Below are 15,108 nucleotides of genomic sequence, written 5' to 3'. Positions count from 1 at the left end.
CAAAATTGGTGCGGTCTAACAATTCTCCAAGCACATTCCTCGCTGCGACATTCAAAGAAAGGACAAGGAAAGAGTACAGCCAATCAGCGTTGAGTACTTTCAGAGTAACCAATGAAATGTTCCGGTGCGAGTACGAGATTCGATTGGGCGGGGTCCGGAAATTATATCAAGTGTGAGAGGGTGGGTACATACTGTATAGTAATATAAATTGTGCGTGTGAATATGGTGAATTACAACAGAGCAGACACATCATATCGAAGGGTCATTAAACCATCTTCGATGGCTTTCTATAACTATCCAAGCAATTGGGCATCACATGCATGGCATATACCGATGTTCCAGTATGGGCTTGGTCCATGCCTGCGTACACCAAATTGTTCTGCACTAAGAACGCACTACCAGTAAGTTTACGGTTCAATCCACACTAATTCTCAATCCTAACTATTACTACTACTACCGTAGTACTACGTAGTAATACTAAGCATTTCAAAATGTTCAGCGCATTTTACAGTTAATGGATGCACTATAATTGTTAAAAGTCGAAAAATTGGATACCTCAGAAGGAGAAGGGCGCCGACAAAAAATGTAACGGAAATAAAAATAGATATCGCAATATAATTACACACTTCATTGAGCCAACGTCGCCGTCCACGTCGAGGGCCAGCACGATACATTAGTTCATCGTCATGACAAAGGTCACGCTGCTGCTGCGCGCTATTGTAGCGCTCGTTGCAACGACAGGTACATCCATGTGCCTTTCCGTTCGCTTCATTAGTCAAACGATGCTTCCTAGATCTATTGTATGCGCAAGTTGCCGATCCGACGGTAGTTGCAACCACCACAGTAACCCCCACAACAGTCTCCCCTGTGGCCGTGACCACTACCACTGCTTCACCGGTCGTCACGTCTGTTACTCCCACTACCACGGCGTCCGTTGTGGTCACGCCAACCACGACAGCCTCTACTGTTCCGACATCGACAGTCGCGTCGACGACCACCACACGCGCGCCGGCAACGACCAAAGTAGTGTCCACCACCCCCACCACAACAATACCAACGACACCACAACCCACGAACGAGACGCCATCGACGTCGTCGTCGACTGGCCGTGCAATCTTTCGCGGGTTCGCCAACCTGGACGACTGGGTGTGGTGGATCATCATCGGCGGGGGTGCGCTTGTCCTCCTCCTGGCGTCGGTGTGCTGCTGCATTTGCATCCGTCGCGGAAAGGCCAAGGCCCGAGAAGAAGCCATACAAGCCATGGAGGAGCAGCGCGAGGCGGACAACCACGCTCGGCTGCTAGCCGACGCCCAAAAACAGCGCCGGGATCGTGAAGCAACGCAGCAAAACGGCAGGGTCACGTCATTAACCACTGCCCACGGGAACGGGTCGTCCAGCGAAACGTCGCCGGCCAAACGTCCAACCTACTACCGTCGGCCGTCCCAAGGGCGCGGCGCTTACCTGCAGTCGTCTGCCGTTCCTCCCCCCATCCACACCAGCCATCCCACTGACAGCACGGACGTGTACCCTGCTCCGTACATATCTGTGACGTCCCCCACGAATGCCAAAGGGCCGTCGTACCATCCGCCGTCGAGTGTGAACGACCGCATCGAAGCGCTCAAGGCGCTCAGCAGTGTCCCTGTGCAGAAGGACTCGTACTCGTCCGAGCCTGGCGTCGGCTTCCTCACGTCCACGCCAGTTTCCTACCCGAACGGGACTGCCGTGTACCTCCCCAACCCCCGAGACACAACGCTGACTGGCTACAGCATGGACATTGACGGCGACTACGAGTCGACGTCGGGCGGCACGTTCTTGTCTGCCAAGGACTCCTCGCTGTACCAGGAGCTCGACTCGGCCAAGGTCAAGACGCCTACTCGGGCCGCGGTCAAATCGACCGACTCGAAGCAATCGGACGCGAGCGACTTTGAGCTGGATGTCGATGACGCGGCGACGGGCAACCTTGTGTCCAGCCATCGATCGATCGAGTTTTAGGAGATGAGATGATTCGTATGTGGGTAGTAGCGATCAAGACAAATAACAAACAACGGCATGTGTTACATATATGTGAGTTGTTGGAGACTCTGGCGGAAAGAACTAAGTTAAGACCACCAGGAACTCTTGGTCGAGGCTGAAGTTGGGGTGCCGTGGGGCGATGCCGTGGAGGTAGGGCCCCGGTTTCGGACAATGCCGTGGCTCGACTGCCGCGGCGTCGACGTGAAGGCTGTGGCTATGACGCGGTCGAGGAAGAGATGGAAGCGAGGCAGGTCCAGGCGCCCTTCCATGGCGCTCTACATGGAGATGAGTACGGAGGAATGGCGACACTGCTGCACGAACGTACAGCCTCAAGGGAGTCCATTTTTAAGTCGCGAAGAGGTGCCATACGTTGCGTATGGACGGCATCTTGCTTGTTTCCAATGACCAACGTCGGCAACGCACCGATCTATATGAGAAAATCATGAATCAAGGCATTTTGTCAAGAGCGACAGAGACTAGTGTGGGGTACGTTGTCGGGGTTGGCAACTGCATGAGGTCGATTCTTCTGCGCGAGAGAAAGTTCGCTATGAGAACGACGGTGGTGACGCTATGGACAACACACTGGAGTTGCATCGGTCTGTGCCTACGTGATCCATTTTCGCAAGTTGTTGTACGATCGGATGTTGCTCATGTCGTAGACGAAGATGATTCCTATCGTTCGTTTGTGAGACATCCAGAAGAGTATATGAATGGACGCACCGTGCAGCTCGTGGTAGAACGCCGCTCGACTGAGCTCGTACCTTGGATTGCCGCCAATGTCGACAAACTCGACGAACGTGTCGTTTTGATGCAGCTACGTGGATAGTCAAAGGCATGAAGGCATAATACACCTGGTATGTACATCATACCAGGACTTCTGTGGTGCATCCAATCGTCCATGTAGGGTGAGCCAGCACCGTGCCATGACATACGAAGTGAACCAACGAAGTCTTCCCGACGCCAGAGTCCCCGACCACCGCAATGCGCACGGTGCGCAAGTCCATCGTATCCTGAAAGAAATCAACGTTGTTATCCGGAGTTTTGGCTCACATCCGGATTTTCTTTTGCGATCTTCGCAAAGGGCCATCTATGACACGAACGCGATGGTGGTGTGTTGTGGCTATGGCATGTACCATGGTGGCTTCGCCGGCAACCACCACTTCCACGTCCATCTTAGAATACCGAAGCAGACTTGCAGACTTGAATGCAAATCGCGATATGCGCGGCCTCGAACGACTGTGCAAGTCCATCGTCGCGCACAACCACGCCGCTTTGGACGGGCACGTTCCCAGCGTGTACGAGTACTTGGGCGTGGCGCAGTACAACCTCGGACGACTACAGGACGCCACAGAATCGTTCAAGAAGGCAGTGGCGCTGCACCCGAACCACGGCGAAGTGTACATGCATTTAGGCGATTGTTACTTGAGCCAGTTCCTCGTGGACGACGCCATTCGCGTGTTTGAAGTGGCGCTTGTGGAGAAGAAGATCAAGGATGACCTGAGCGTGCTGTTCAAAGCTCGAAATTGGGTGGCCAATTGGACAGACCACGAGCTTGTCCAGGACACTGTGGCCGCCTCGACGGCATCCAACTTGATCCACGTAACTAACTCGGACATGAATTCCACGTTTCTAACGTGCATCATGCAGGGCCGTACACCATTAGTCTCCGCCGCCGACCTCGGCAATCTACCCGGCAATGTGATTCTGCAAGCCAGCCAGCGGGCCCTTCATTCCCAGCCCAGCACTGTCACGTTCTGTTGCAGCCCCGACGATCCCCAACTCCAGGCATCATCCCCCAAGCTCAAAATTGGTACTCGTGTTGTACAATTGCCACCTCCCCTACTGCAATTATACAAATCCTACTATTTCATATCACAGGCTTCGTCTCGGCCGATTTTGGGGTCCACCCAGTCGCCACGTTGTTGCGTGGGCTCATGGCCATGCTGCCATCGCCACACTTCGAGGTAGTTCATATTGGATTGGTACTACTTCCTACAACTTGGACAAACACTAAGCAGTACTACTACTCAACGACACAAGTCTTTAAACGATTCTGTCTTGTCGAGAGTAGGTCTACTGCTTTGCTCTCACCGACGCCCCATCGTGGTGGCGCACCAACATCACGGCAGAGGTGGACCATATGATTTCCCTTCATGGAGTCAACCACCAAGAGGCTGCGTCAGCCATATATAGCCACGGCATTCACGTGCTCGTCGACTTGAACGGTCACACGTTGCACTCTGGGCTGCCCATCTTTAGCCATCGACCCGCTCCGGTGCAGGTATGTACAGTGTCACATACACCGCCTCCAAACGAACTCAATCACTTTTAGATGACGTTCTTGGGGTATCCTCTCACCACGGGTAGTTCGTTCATTGACTACTTTATCGTGGACCCCGTCTCCGCGTCGCCTTTGCACGTGCATGATTCGTTTTCAGAGAAAATGATCTACCTGCCTCACAATTACATTGTCAACGACCACAAACAGGTACTACGTCACATACGAGCAGCGGGACTCTATTTGATCACCGTGTAGATGATGCGCCACGTAGCCCACAACGATACCCGTCGACCCACGAGATCGCAAGCCAATTTGGCAGGGCTGCCCCGCTCCGCCTTTGTGTTCGCCACCTTTAGCAACTGGCAGGTAAATAAATATGCGATACGGTTTTTCCAACGTCTCCACCAACGAAACGCGACAACGTCACACGGGACGGTAGAAAATGGACCCGACGATCTTTGCCACGTGGATGCACATATTGCAGCGCGTGCCGCACGGAGTCGTGTGGTTCCAGCAGTATTCTGTACGCCCTTTTCAGTAGTTTTCCATCCAATGAACAGTTGCATCGCAGGGGTATGCCGCAGCCAAGAAAAACCTCGTCCAGCAAGCGAAACAGTTTGGTATTGACGGCGCCAGTCGGTTTGTGTTTACCCCCTTGACCCCTTGGATTAACCACACGTGGGTACGTACTATGATTCGAAGTCGCGTTCGAGCCACCGCACTCTGATCTTGGAGTGATGAAACCCCGACTTCATCGACCGATTTGTGTGTAAATCACCAGGTAAAGCAAGCGGCGGACCTAGTTCTAGACACGGCCCTCAAGAATGGCCACACGACCATCGTCGATGCGTTGTGGGCAGGTACGAACTACCAAACCTCAGAGTGTTTGTAGGGTTCGAGTGTCAACTACTAAACCTATGTATATCATCAGGTGTGCCTATTGTAACCCTGCAAGGTGACCGCATGAGCAATCGGGCAGCTAGTTCTGCCGTGGCGTCGGTAGCTTTCCATATTGTTGTGCGAGGTGAAAACTGTGGACATTAGATGGACGACGATCGCTTGAACGTGATGACCACGCGGTCGTTCAAAGAGTACGAAGACGTGACCGTCCATTTGGCCCTTCGCCCCCACTTGTTGAAGTCGTTGCGGCGCACGTTGGAATCCCAACGGTACCCATCCTACCAGTGTCACACATCTACACTTTTGACGCCCCAGTGTCACACACATCTAACCAGTTGACGTCCCTAATTGCGTCATCTTCAAGGACATCCGCAGCGTTGTTTGATACGAGAGCTTTCACCCATGCGTTTGGACGAGGTGTGCTGGCGACGTGGGAGCGGCAGTTGGGGACTTCCTCACGTCCAAATGTACCTGCGGCCATGCATGTCATCGTTCCATTGTCGTCCAGCGCTCGATCGTACCCTTCATCCCCCCATGCCAAGTCTACCGGGCACGTTCGTGTCATTCTGGAAGAAGTTCCCAGTGAACCATCTCCCCATAAGGCCCACCACCGAAACGCGTCAGCACCGCCCCCGCTTCTCCTCCATATTGGCGGCCACGTCCGTACCAATCTAGAAAACGTGATTGATTGTCATGCTAAGATTGACGTTACAATCGTAGGTATACCGAGTAGGATGGACGGTGGTGAATATCCAGCCGCTGCCACACGTCGACCTCGTCCGAGAAATGAAACACTTGCACGGTATCGCAGACAGCTCCGTCACCGCCATCTATTCGTCGCATGCACTGGAGCATTGCGGGTACGGCACGCATGCCGCGGATGTGGAGGCGACGCTGGCCGAGTGGTTCCGCGTGCTCAAACCCGGCGGCGCCTTGTTTGTGTCCGTACCCGACCTGTCGGTGCTTGCGACGCTGTTTGTGGACCCGACCCTGACACCCCACGAACGCTTCCACGTCATGCGCATGATCTACGGCGGCCAAGTGGACGCCCACGACTTTCACAAAGTGGGCTTCAACAAGGACATTCTCAACTCGTTTCTAGCCCAAGCCGGCTTTTGCAACGTGACGACTGTGCGGTCATTCGGGCTGTTTCAAGACACCAGCGACCTCGTGTTTCACAACAAATCTATCAGTTTGAACGTCATCGCCAAGGCGTGCAAGCCAGGCGACGACGTTTTGTCCGTGGACCTGCCTTCTCCGACTGCCACGTAATAGAAGCATACACCTGTCTCCGTCAACCTGCCTTCTCCGTGTGCCACGTAATAGAAATCATAGAGTCACGTTGTCATTTGGTTGAATCGATATGTCGAGGACGAGGCTATGTATGGAAGATCGCTCGCTACTACGCTTCTGTGGCTACAATAATATAAATGCAAACCATTTGTCCTTTATTGTTCACTGTCTGATTAAAGGGGATGGAATGTCTGTCTCCCCTAGTAAACGACTGACCGTGGATTCACAGAAACTAGTTAGTACATACTTAGTATGTCGCCACAAGCAAACCCAGAAGAGAGAGTGAAGGCTATTGTTCACTGACAATTGAGAATGCTCTATGGGTTCCACTGGCAGATGGGACGATTTCTACCTACCTAGCTAGCTAGGAGACACATTTCTATTTAAAATACAAGCCAACAGTGTAATACTGTACGTTATTATTTGTTTACTCGGGCAACATACCACTTGCTCGTAGCGACGTGACTTGGCTGGCCCGTCGATTCGAAGATGGAGGGGCTACTCGTTTGACGTTGGCGAGTGCGTCGTTAGATCGTGGGGAAGGCCGACGGCGGTTCAACGTAGCGGCGGCGGTCGCATTCGCGGTGGACAGCGGTCGAGTCATGCCGTGTGTAGTCGACGAATTGAGCGGTTTCAAAGCCTGCGGGGGTGGCGGAGGCGGCAGGGCAGAGGACGTACCTGTTTGTTTCATGACGAGGTTCATCATGTTGACCTTTTTCACTCCCGTGCCAACGCCAAGGATCTTTGCACTATCCATCCATCCAACCCATTCGTCGATATACAATCTCTCGTAGCAGGAGGAGCATATATATATATATAGGTAGGGGTAGTAAGTACATGAGGGCATTCTTGGAAGTGCTATTATTGGGGCCACTACTGCCAGCCTTGTGGCCCTCTTTGCCGCCTTGAATGACTTGGCGCAACTGTTCCAACGATCCACTTGGGTCGGCTCTTCGCACGAAATCCGGCGCCGTGGAGGTTGAAGTCTGGCGTTGGGATGGTGTGGCGGCAGCAGCTGCAGGGACGACGACGACGACCCCCCCCATCGCATCCACTTGGGTGGTGGTGATGGTGGGGGGGGCCATAAACACTTCAGACGGGCGCTTGCGCTTTGCTGGCACTCGTTTTGGTTGCTTTGGGGCTACGACGAGGAGAAGTTAAAATATGTGATACGAATCATCAGCAAGACATGACAAACTTGGAGTTTGTTGGTGGGTAATTGTACCGTACGTGCCGGCCGACACGTTTCGAACGCTGTCGCCGTGTTGGAACAAATCCGCCCGAAATGTGCCAGCCCCGTTGAGCTCTTGTCGGCCTTTCCCCGCCGCTTTGAACTTGGCGGCGACGTGCACGACGCAGTAGTCGCCATGTGTGACGTTGATGGGGATATTGCACTGCCTGCCGCCATGCGTGAGGCTCCTGCACATGCCAAAGTCCATGGCCGTGCCTTGAACGAGTACAGTTGCACATGTGAGGGATTAATTATTGTACCAAGCAAGCCAATAGTCGAATGATTTTCATCGCGTTTTGAACTCTTGCCCATACGATAAATAATTTTTATATATATATATTATAAATATAAATATTTTAAAGGATAAAGTCAACTGCACTTTGCACAAACTCGACAAGAGACGATAGACATTGGAAACGGCAAATTCAACTGCACATTGCCCATTCGATCAATAATATATATCTTTTTCAAAAATGCATATATATATATATATTGTACTTTCGAGTGAAATTTCGTGTTGTGGTTTCTCGTTGGAATTTAAATCGATTTGATTGGCTACTTCAGATGAGCTCAAAATTATTAGCCAAACAAAACCTTCTCAATGAAATTCAACCAATCAGATCGATTGTGGATCGGTTTGGTTGGCGCGATTCGATTGCACCCCCAAAAACAATACTATATATACATTTTTGAACCGGCCAATTTAACTGCACGTTGCACATGCGATATATATATATATATATCTGTTATTCGTACCGAGTTTGACAATGTTGTCGCCAGCGCTGACACTGAGCGCAAACTTGCCGGCTTCGTTGGCAGGTCGAATGGATGGATTGAGCACCGCCACGACGCTGCCCTCCATCTCTTTCCAATGGCAAGAGTACGCGTCATTGTTCAGAAACAAAGTTGCCATCGCGTTTTCTAAGTCGGACAACATCCATGCCACAAATGCATTGCCCGAAGCGGCCTTGGACAGCGTCGACTTGGCCAACACGCCGATCGTAACCCAATCCAACTACCGATGTGTATGAATACAAGGCAGTTGGATGGTCGGGGTACCTGCGAGTTCTCGAGGTCCTGCCGCCGCGACGTCTCCAGCTTGGCCAGCTTGATGAACGTTCGACCGTCCATTTGCTCGCGCATCACATCCGCCGGCACTTTGCGGTCGCGGATGCGAAGACCGGAGAACTCTTCCACCACGAGTGGATCTTCGACGTTCGTCACGGTACTAGTCTCTGTGGACTTGTCGGGAGTGTAGATGCGGAAGATGTCGGCTTTTTTGCGTAGGGGCAGCAATGGCTCGTCGTCGGCCAATTGGGCGATGAAGACGTTGCGGATCGCGCCGACAGCGTCTCGAGATGGACCGACACCGTCTCGAGATGGACCGACACCGTATTGCGCAAGCGACGCAGCACGCTTTTGTTCTGCCGTGATTCCTGTCGCTTGATACGCTGCCTTCGCTTTCTTGGGTCGATGCGGGACTTGGGAGTAGAAGGGCTTGGGGACTGCAATGCCGCCGCCCTGCGGAGTCCCGCCAACAACAGCGGACGAAGACAACGACAAAGATGATGGCCGTTCCACCTTATCTTGCTTGATGATTTCCTTCCAATTCCACTTCGCATCGGCACTCATCACCACTGGCTTGGCCACCACCGCGACTTTCCCTCCAAATTGGTGAAACTTGAATCGGAATCCGGATAATCCGAAAAGTTGAAACGGCAAATCTGGACATTTTGGAACACATCGCACTGCACGCACTGCGCAAGTCCCCACGCAAGGGCTAGCAACACATGCAGCACAGCGTACTGTACATATGTAGCTAGGGGTTGCCTATGTGCTGCTTGCTAGCACTTTGTACAGAACGCTGAGCACTGCCTGATCAGGGTGAGACACCAAATGCACCGCGAAATTGCGCGTTCTATGTGCGCTGTAACAACTGGTTGGTCCAACGGCGGAACATCGGCGCATCACTAGCCCAGGCCACATTCGGTACCTGGCGAACGAGTCCAAGTATGTGGAGTAGCTGTGAAGTCGATACGGCATGCAAGGACGTACAGTAGCAGGAACGAGCATTGTGGCGCCGCCTTGGCTAAGATAAATATGGATCTCAGATATCCGGATATCGTGGCATTATCCGGGAACGGAGGTGGTGTTTCACTTTGGGATCGGGAGAGCGAAGATGTCTTCGTCGCTGTCTCCGCAGGCATCGGCCCTTTCCATCAACCTGCCACATCCGGTGGACAACTTCCAGCTAAGTTCTGCGACCCGGGAATATGGAGAAGTTGTGACTGCATCCAGACCACATAGCCCTTCCAAGTCGCCCAAGTTGGCGCGGTCCATGTTTGACGAGAACACGTCACACTTGTCCTCGACAGAATGCGTCTTTCGCGTGCGTATCAGTGGTATCCAGTGTCGAAACCTAGAGCCTCGCAAATTTGGCGGGAAGAGCGATCCATTCGTTGAGTTTTACTGGGGCGACATTGAAGCGCCGTTCACGACTCCCGTGATCAAGGCCGACTTGAACCCGACGTACAAAGGCGTGACGATCTCGTTCGAGTACAAGCAGAGCATCGCCCATCTCAAGGAACGCAACTGCACGATCAAAGTGTTTAGCAGCCGCACGTTCCAGAGCAAGACGTTGATCGGGACCGCCGTGATCGACCTGCTCTCCGTGGCGACTGGACCCGTCCACCACGACCACCATTTGCTCGGGTGCTCGAACGGCCGCGTCGTGTTCAACTGCTACATGGAGCAATGCAGCAACTGGAATATTTGCGTGAGCGACATTGGGCTCATGATGCCTGCGATCGGCAACGAACTGGACCGTCCCGAAGGGCACGATTTCCAGGAAGACGCGTCGCTGCCCCTGAAAAAGTACGCCGTCTCGTACAAGTGCACGATCGGGACGTCCGAAACGTTTCAAATGGGCAACACCCTCAAGCCCGCGGACAAGATTCCGTTTGAAAACATCCAGGAAATCAGTTTCCAAGCATTGGCGCGCCTGAAAGTGCTGTCGAATCGCAACATGGCGCGCATCACGAGTCACCACGACGACCTAGACAGCGCCACCAGCGGGAGCGTCTCGGTGGGCCCGCCGAGCGGGGACGCCCAGCCGCTGTCGTCGTCGTCCGCCGCGGCCGTCCCGGAAGAACCAATCGCAGTGAGCTGGACCTCGGCCGCCGACCGCTTGCCCCCCATCACCCGCTACAGCACGTTTGACGAACTCATGTCAGCTACACTCAAGCTCGAAGTTCGTGCGCGCAGTTATTGTTGGTCCAACATCATTCGTTTTTATTTCTATTTATTTTATTTTCCTTTGGAATGTAAATTAGTATAATATCTTAACCCCATCGTAGATTCGGAATTTGTCGGTCGGGCGAGGTCAAATGTCGTCTGATGCTGACAACGGGTTTCTCCTCATGTTTGACAAGTACAAAAAGGAAGTGGTACGGTATCCCATTGCTCGTATATATATTTGTTGGAGGGTCCATATATATATATATATATATATATATATATATATATTGCATTGTGGATAATATATATATATATATCGCTGTTTTAGGGTGAATTATATATATGTATTGCATTGTGGAAGATATATATATATCGCTGTTGTAGGGTGAATTATATATATGTATTGCATTGTGAAAGATATCTCTCTCTCGCTGTGAATTAGATTTCGGTGACGTTTTGTACGGTATCCATTTCTCGCATATATTTGTTACATATATAATATATATATATATATATATTGCATTGTGGACGATATATATATGGTTTCTGTGACGCCTTGTACCGTATCCCATTGCCCGCATGAATTTGTTGGAGCCCTATATATATATATATATTAGAGAGTCCATATATATATATACTACATTGTCCAAGATATATATATCGCAGCGAATTCTGTGACACCGTGTCCCATCCATAGTCATCCAAACGATTTCGAAGGACAGTTCAATATCGTTGTCTCATGCGATGAATATATATTTTTTGTGTTCGTAGGCGGAACTCGACCCGGACGTGCCCATGGACGCAGAGCTGCAGAACACGGTTCTGTTTGGTCAAAGCTGGCTATCGCTCGAGAAATTGTTTGAAGATGCGCTGCAGGAACGCCTCCGTCGGCGCACGGACTCGAAGGACATGGACGATGTCGCGTCCAAGCTGAATCCGCTCGAGGCGTCGAGCCTCACGTCCAAGTTTGAGCAGAACCTGACGCTCAAGGGCCACCAGGTGGGCGTTGTGTACGGCACGGTGCTGTTTACGAAAATCCCCGACGTCCGGCAGCTCCGCAGCGGCGTGATCAGCGAGAACGGCATTTCGTCGTCGAGCAGCGTGATCGTCGGCGCGTCCAACGACAAAAAGATGCGCAAGTCCAAGGTTCAGATCCCCGCCGAGGCGCAGCGCGTATTGGAGAAGACCCAGGACCTGGTCCAGCTCATGTCAACGACGGCCAAGGACGACAAGGAGGGCAAGATCCGCAAAGCGACCAAGATCCTGCGCGTGTTGCAGACATCGCACAAGGCGTCGATGCTATCGTGGGTGTACGCGTCGACGGACGCCCTGGACGAAACCAAGAGCATCTTGCTACGTCTGTGGCAGTTCTTGCTGGAAAACATCCGTGTGCGGCACTACGCGCTGCGCAACATCTTTTACGAGCTTCTGTTTTACCTGGTCAAGCGCGCCGAGCTGAGCGACTTGCCGCTGCTCGGGTTTGACTCGGTGTCGTCGACGACGGGCCTCGGCTTTTTCCACGGCGGCAACAAGACCCAGAAGAAAGACCTTGAGTTTGGGCTGAAACTGCGCTCCATGCTCGTAGAAACCAAGTACTGCGTGCTCCAAGCCGTGAGCGTCCGAGGTGTGATGAACAACAACTTTATGTTCTTCGTGGCGCGGATGCTGTCGGTGCTGTGCTTCCGCCTCCCGAGCTTTGGCGTGGAATTGTACTCGGTGTGGGCCGAATCGTACATTGAACCAGTCGAGGAACTCGCGGCCGAGTTTGAAATGAACGCGGACGCCGACTTGTTTGCGATGGATGGACTCGAAGCGCACTTGGACTGGCGGCGGTTCCACAAGGCGCTATGCGACTGCTACGGCGAGAAGACACTCAAGGCTCAGGAGGACGAAGCCGAAGACAAGTACGAGGTCACGCTAGAGTCGTACCGGATCCGATTCCGCCGCATCTCGGGCGAAACCAACACGCTCAACATCTTGCTCGTGGATCAGTGGCTGTGGTATGTCCTGGACACGCTCGCAGTGCTCAACCAAAAGATCGGGTGGGTGCATCTACCAGGGTACGCACAAGTGATCAAGGTGTTCTTCCTTGAGCTTAAGGGCCAAAAGTCGGGGTGGCTGCCGCCGACGTTGTACAAGTTGTCGTGCACGATGCTCTGCAACCCGACGATCATCAACCCCATGACCAAGTTCCTCTTGAGTTCCACCAACGTGCACGAAGTGCCCGCCGTGATCGGCGCCGTCGAGCTCCTCGGCGTGTGGATGTACATGATCCGATCATGGCGCGTACGGCTCGGGTCGTACCGGTTATCGCATTTGGAAAACAACGACCGGTGGAACTTTCACCAAGATGCGCAGTACTCGATCCCTGCCGGCGACGAAGTGTCGCTGCTTCCGCCCACGTTTGACTTTCGGTTCCTCACGTCGGCGCTGCAGATTTTGCTCGAATCAGAACACACGCAGATCCTGCTCACGACGCTCGAGTTTCTGTACAATACATGGGACTGCTTTCCCGAACGGCACGCCGACAAACTGCGCTACGAACTGGCCCAACCCGATACTTTTATGAAGATGTTTCTGCACTGGCACAGCGAAGTGCGCCACTTTTTCCACACGTTGGTCGCGTATCGTGCCATGAAACCCCACGCGTGGACTCAGAAGGGGTCGTCGTTTGTCGACACCCCGCCCCACAGCCGGCGGTATATTGACGCCGTCGGCGCCGACTTTACGTCGTCCCTGGGGCCAGAGGAAGCCGACAGCGACAAGCAACGGTCGCGCAGTTATAGCGCCAGCAACCTCATCGAGTCCGTGTCCAAGCGCCTCGGGTCAGTCAGCTCCCCCCGGGCCATGTGGAGCTCGTCGCCGCGGTCGTCGCCGCAGCCGTCCCCCACGCTCACCATCACGGTGCCATCGCCAAGCGGATCGTCGGGCGGGTTGGCGGGGCGGGGGTTCAGCTCGAGTGGCAACAGCACCCCCACCAACGACAATGGCGGCGGACGCAAGTCGGAAGAAAGCACGCCACACCATCGTCAAGCCCGCAAAACGCGCAGTGTGTCGGAGGATCTGAACCGCAAGGAGCTGGCGGCGGCGAAGATGGACCCGAAGATCCAAGTGCAGTTCCACCGCATGTTGGAATCCGTGTACGCCGCCGCGAAAATGTACGCGGCGCAGCTGGCCGGCGAGAAGCCCGCGGTCGAACAAGTTGGCAAGCCGACGACGACGTCCCACCACCACCACCACCATGTGTCGTGGAAGAAGAAGGGGCAGCTGCTGAAACAGGGCTTTTTGTATCGAAATCAGTGGAAAACCAAGTTCTTTTCGTTGAAAAACAATCGCCTGGGCTACGCCGACACGGAATCTGGCCCGATCAAGCGCGAAATCTCCGTCTTGGGCGCCCGCGTGGGGGAAATGGCCAACCAAATCGACCAGTCCAACGGCAACCGCGTGATCTTATTCAATTGCTTTTACGTTGACAACGGCGCCACGTCCAAGTTTCAGCTGTGCGCGCCATCGTACGACGAACAGCGCGAGTGGATTGAAGTGCTATCGCAAAATGCCACGGAAACCGAAGAGAAGAAGCTTCCCAAGACGACGCCCTTGCCCGCCGCCGACAAGGAAGACAAGTGGGATGCGCTATCGGACAAGTTGGAAGGCGTCGCGGGCCAACATGTCGGCGGTGAAAGCGTCCCGCAAACGCTCATGCCGTACACTGTACAAGCCACCAAGGAGTACGTGCTAGATTTGAGATTTTTTATATTATTTTTATATGTCTGAAATGACGTAGATGGCTAACGTTTCGAGTGGACGCGATTGAATTGGACTCTCGCATTGCCGCCAACCAACCGTTTAGCTTACCCGTGCTCTTGGCCAAAACGTCGACTTATGCAGACGATATTTGACAAGCACAAAAATACAATCACGTTAAAAGCAACGGAGTGTGTGGTGATATTCAGTATGTCGATGATCGCCACTACTGTAGTAGTACTGTAGGCAAGCGTTCGTTAACCCTGTGTTGATTCCGCGCTCGTTGGTTTCCATGTCTTGTTGAATTTATAATATGCAGGCAGAAATCATTGCCATCAAACAAAACTATATTAATACTATTAATAGTACTACGTCGTCGTAGTATTAATAGTATTTGGCCAATACTAGT

The 15,108-nt window shown here is 52.9% G+C and overlaps 5 protein-coding genes across 10 annotated transcripts; 3 read left to right on the top strand and 2 right to left on the bottom strand.

Annotated features, from left to right (window-relative positions):
* Positions 1 to 617: 617 nt before the first annotated feature.
* Positions 618 to 2,063, top strand: H257_04276 (hypothetical protein). Its single transcript, XM_009828706.1, has 2 exons — positions 618 to 741; positions 794 to 2,063. Exons 1-2 carry the CDS (start codon positions 687 to 689, stop codon positions 1,990 to 1,992), a joined length of 1,254 nt encoding a protein of 417 aa, XP_009827008.1. The 5' UTR covers positions 618 to 686; the 3' UTR covers positions 1,993 to 2,063.
* H257_04275 lies at positions 2,039 to 3,029 on the bottom strand. Of its 2 annotated transcripts, none has more exons than XM_009828705.1 (6): positions 2,883 to 3,029; positions 2,734 to 2,827; positions 2,622 to 2,685; positions 2,491 to 2,558; positions 2,339 to 2,440; positions 2,039 to 2,288 (listed from the first exon to the last, which is right to left on the bottom strand). In XM_009828705.1, exons 1-5 carry the CDS (start codon positions 3,015 to 3,017, stop codon positions 2,343 to 2,345), a joined length of 459 nt encoding a protein of 152 aa, XP_009827007.1. In that variant the 5' UTR covers positions 3,018 to 3,029; the 3' UTR covers positions 2,039 to 2,288; positions 2,339 to 2,342. The 2 variants fall into 2 exon arrangements, with proteins under 2 accessions (XP_009827007.1, XP_009827006.1); XM_009828704.1 differs by having other exon boundaries at positions 2,504 to 2,558.
* A 50-nt stretch (positions 3,030 to 3,079) lies between these two features.
* On the top strand, positions 3,080 to 6,631 carry H257_04274 (hypothetical protein). The gene is made up of 13 exons (XM_009828703.1): positions 3,080 to 3,612; positions 3,661 to 3,823; positions 3,892 to 3,977; positions 4,085 to 4,294; positions 4,346 to 4,501; positions 4,550 to 4,660; positions 4,734 to 4,817; positions 4,866 to 4,976; positions 5,076 to 5,154; positions 5,226 to 5,293; positions 5,339 to 5,463; positions 5,559 to 5,853; positions 5,915 to 6,631. The coding sequence occupies exons 1-13, from the start codon at positions 3,103 to 3,105 to the stop codon at positions 6,464 to 6,466; spliced, it is 2,550 nt and encodes an 849-aa protein (XP_009827005.1). The 5' UTR covers positions 3,080 to 3,102; the 3' UTR covers positions 6,467 to 6,631.
* Positions 6,632 to 6,881: 250 nt separating this feature from the next.
* Positions 6,882 to 9,392, bottom strand: H257_04273. Of its 2 annotated transcripts, none has more exons than XM_009828701.1 (5): positions 8,778 to 9,392; positions 8,475 to 8,733; positions 7,686 to 7,934; positions 7,325 to 7,628; positions 6,882 to 7,236 (listed from the first exon to the last, which is right to left on the bottom strand). In XM_009828701.1, exons 1-5 carry the CDS (start codon positions 9,348 to 9,350, stop codon positions 6,915 to 6,917), a joined length of 1,707 nt encoding a protein of 568 aa, XP_009827003.1. In that variant the 5' UTR covers positions 9,351 to 9,392; the 3' UTR covers positions 6,882 to 6,914. The 2 variants fall into 2 exon arrangements, with proteins under 2 accessions (XP_009827003.1, XP_009827004.1); XM_009828702.1 differs by having other exon boundaries at positions 7,713 to 7,934.
* A 493-nt stretch (positions 9,393 to 9,885) lies between these two features.
* H257_04272 (hypothetical protein) lies at positions 9,886 to 14,978 on the top strand. Of its 4 annotated transcripts, XM_009828697.1 has the most exons (4): positions 9,886 to 10,968; positions 11,075 to 11,164; positions 11,727 to 14,683; positions 14,740 to 14,978. In XM_009828697.1, exons 1-4 carry the CDS (start codon positions 9,898 to 9,900, stop codon positions 14,852 to 14,854), a joined length of 4,233 nt encoding a protein of 1,410 aa, XP_009826999.1. In that variant the 5' UTR covers positions 9,886 to 9,897; the 3' UTR covers positions 14,855 to 14,978. The 4 variants fall into 4 exon arrangements, with proteins under 4 accessions (XP_009826999.1, XP_009827002.1, XP_009827000.1 ...); XM_009828700.1 differs by having other exon boundaries at positions 11,727 to 14,978; XM_009828698.1 differs by having other exon boundaries at positions 9,886 to 11,164.
* Positions 14,979 to 15,108: the final 130 nt, after the last annotated feature.

The sequence above is a fragment of the Aphanomyces astaci genome (assembly GCF_000520075.1).
Source record: "Aphanomyces astaci strain APO3 unplaced genomic scaffold supercont1.7, whole genome shotgun sequence".
Lineage (NCBI taxonomy): Eukaryota > Oomycota > Saprolegniomycetes > Saprolegniales > Verrucalvaceae > Aphanomyces > Aphanomyces astaci.
The sequence above is the reverse complement of the archived record's forward strand: the minus strand, read 5'-3'. Positions and strand labels throughout refer to the sequence as shown.

Bases quoted from the DNA above. Each gene is read 5' to 3' on its own strand.
- H257_04275 (XM_009828704.1), bottom strand. From the start codon at position 3,017: ATGGACTTGCGCACCGTGCGCATTGCGGTGGTCGGGGACTCTGGCGTC. The intron at 2,828-2,882 runs GTATGATGTACA...CTATCCACGTAG, and splicing joins GATGCACCACAGAAGTCCTG to CTGCATCAAAACGACACGTT. The intron at 2,686-2,733 runs GTGCGTCCATTC...AACGAACGATAG, and splicing joins GTTCTACCACGAGCTGCACG to GAATCATCTTCGTCTACGAC.
- H257_04273 (XM_009828701.1), bottom strand. From the start codon at position 9,350: ATGAGTGCCGATGCGAAGTGGAATTGGAAGGAAATCATCAAGCAAGAT. The intron at 8,734-8,777 runs GTACCCCGACCA...ACACATCGGTAG, and splicing joins AGGACCTCGAGAACTCGCAG to TTGGATTGGGTTACGATCGG. The intron at 7,935-8,474 runs GTACGAATAACA...TACTCGTTCAAG, and splicing joins CGACAACATTGTCAAACTCG to GCACGGCCATGGACTTTGGC.
- H257_04276 (XM_009828706.1), top strand. From the start codon at position 687: ATGACAAAGGTCACGCTGCTGCTGCGCGCTATTGTAGCGCTCGTTGCA. The intron at 742-793 runs GTACATCCATGT...GATGCTTCCTAG, and splicing joins AGCGCTCGTTGCAACGACAG to ATCTATTGTATGCGCAAGTT.
- H257_04274 (XM_009828703.1), top strand. From the start codon at position 3,103: ATGACACGAACGCGATGGTGGTGTGTTGTGGCTATGGCATGTACCATG. The intron at 4,977-5,075 runs GTACGTACTATG...GTAAATCACCAG, and splicing joins CTTGGATTAACCACACGTGG to GTAAAGCAAGCGGCGGACCT. The intron at 5,294-5,338 runs GTAGCTTTCCAT...TGTGGACATTAG, and splicing joins CTAGTTCTGCCGTGGCGTCG to ATGGACGACGATCGCTTGAA.
- H257_04272 (XM_009828697.1), top strand. From the start codon at position 9,898: ATGTCTTCGTCGCTGTCTCCGCAGGCATCGGCCCTTTCCATCAACCTG. The intron at 10,969-11,074 runs GTTCGTGCGCGC...ACCCCATCGTAG, and splicing joins CAGCTACACTCAAGCTCGAA to ATTCGGAATTTGTCGGTCGG. The intron at 14,684-14,739 runs GTACGTGCTAGA...GAAATGACGTAG, and splicing joins ACTGTACAAGCCACCAAGGA to ATGGCTAACGTTTCGAGTGG.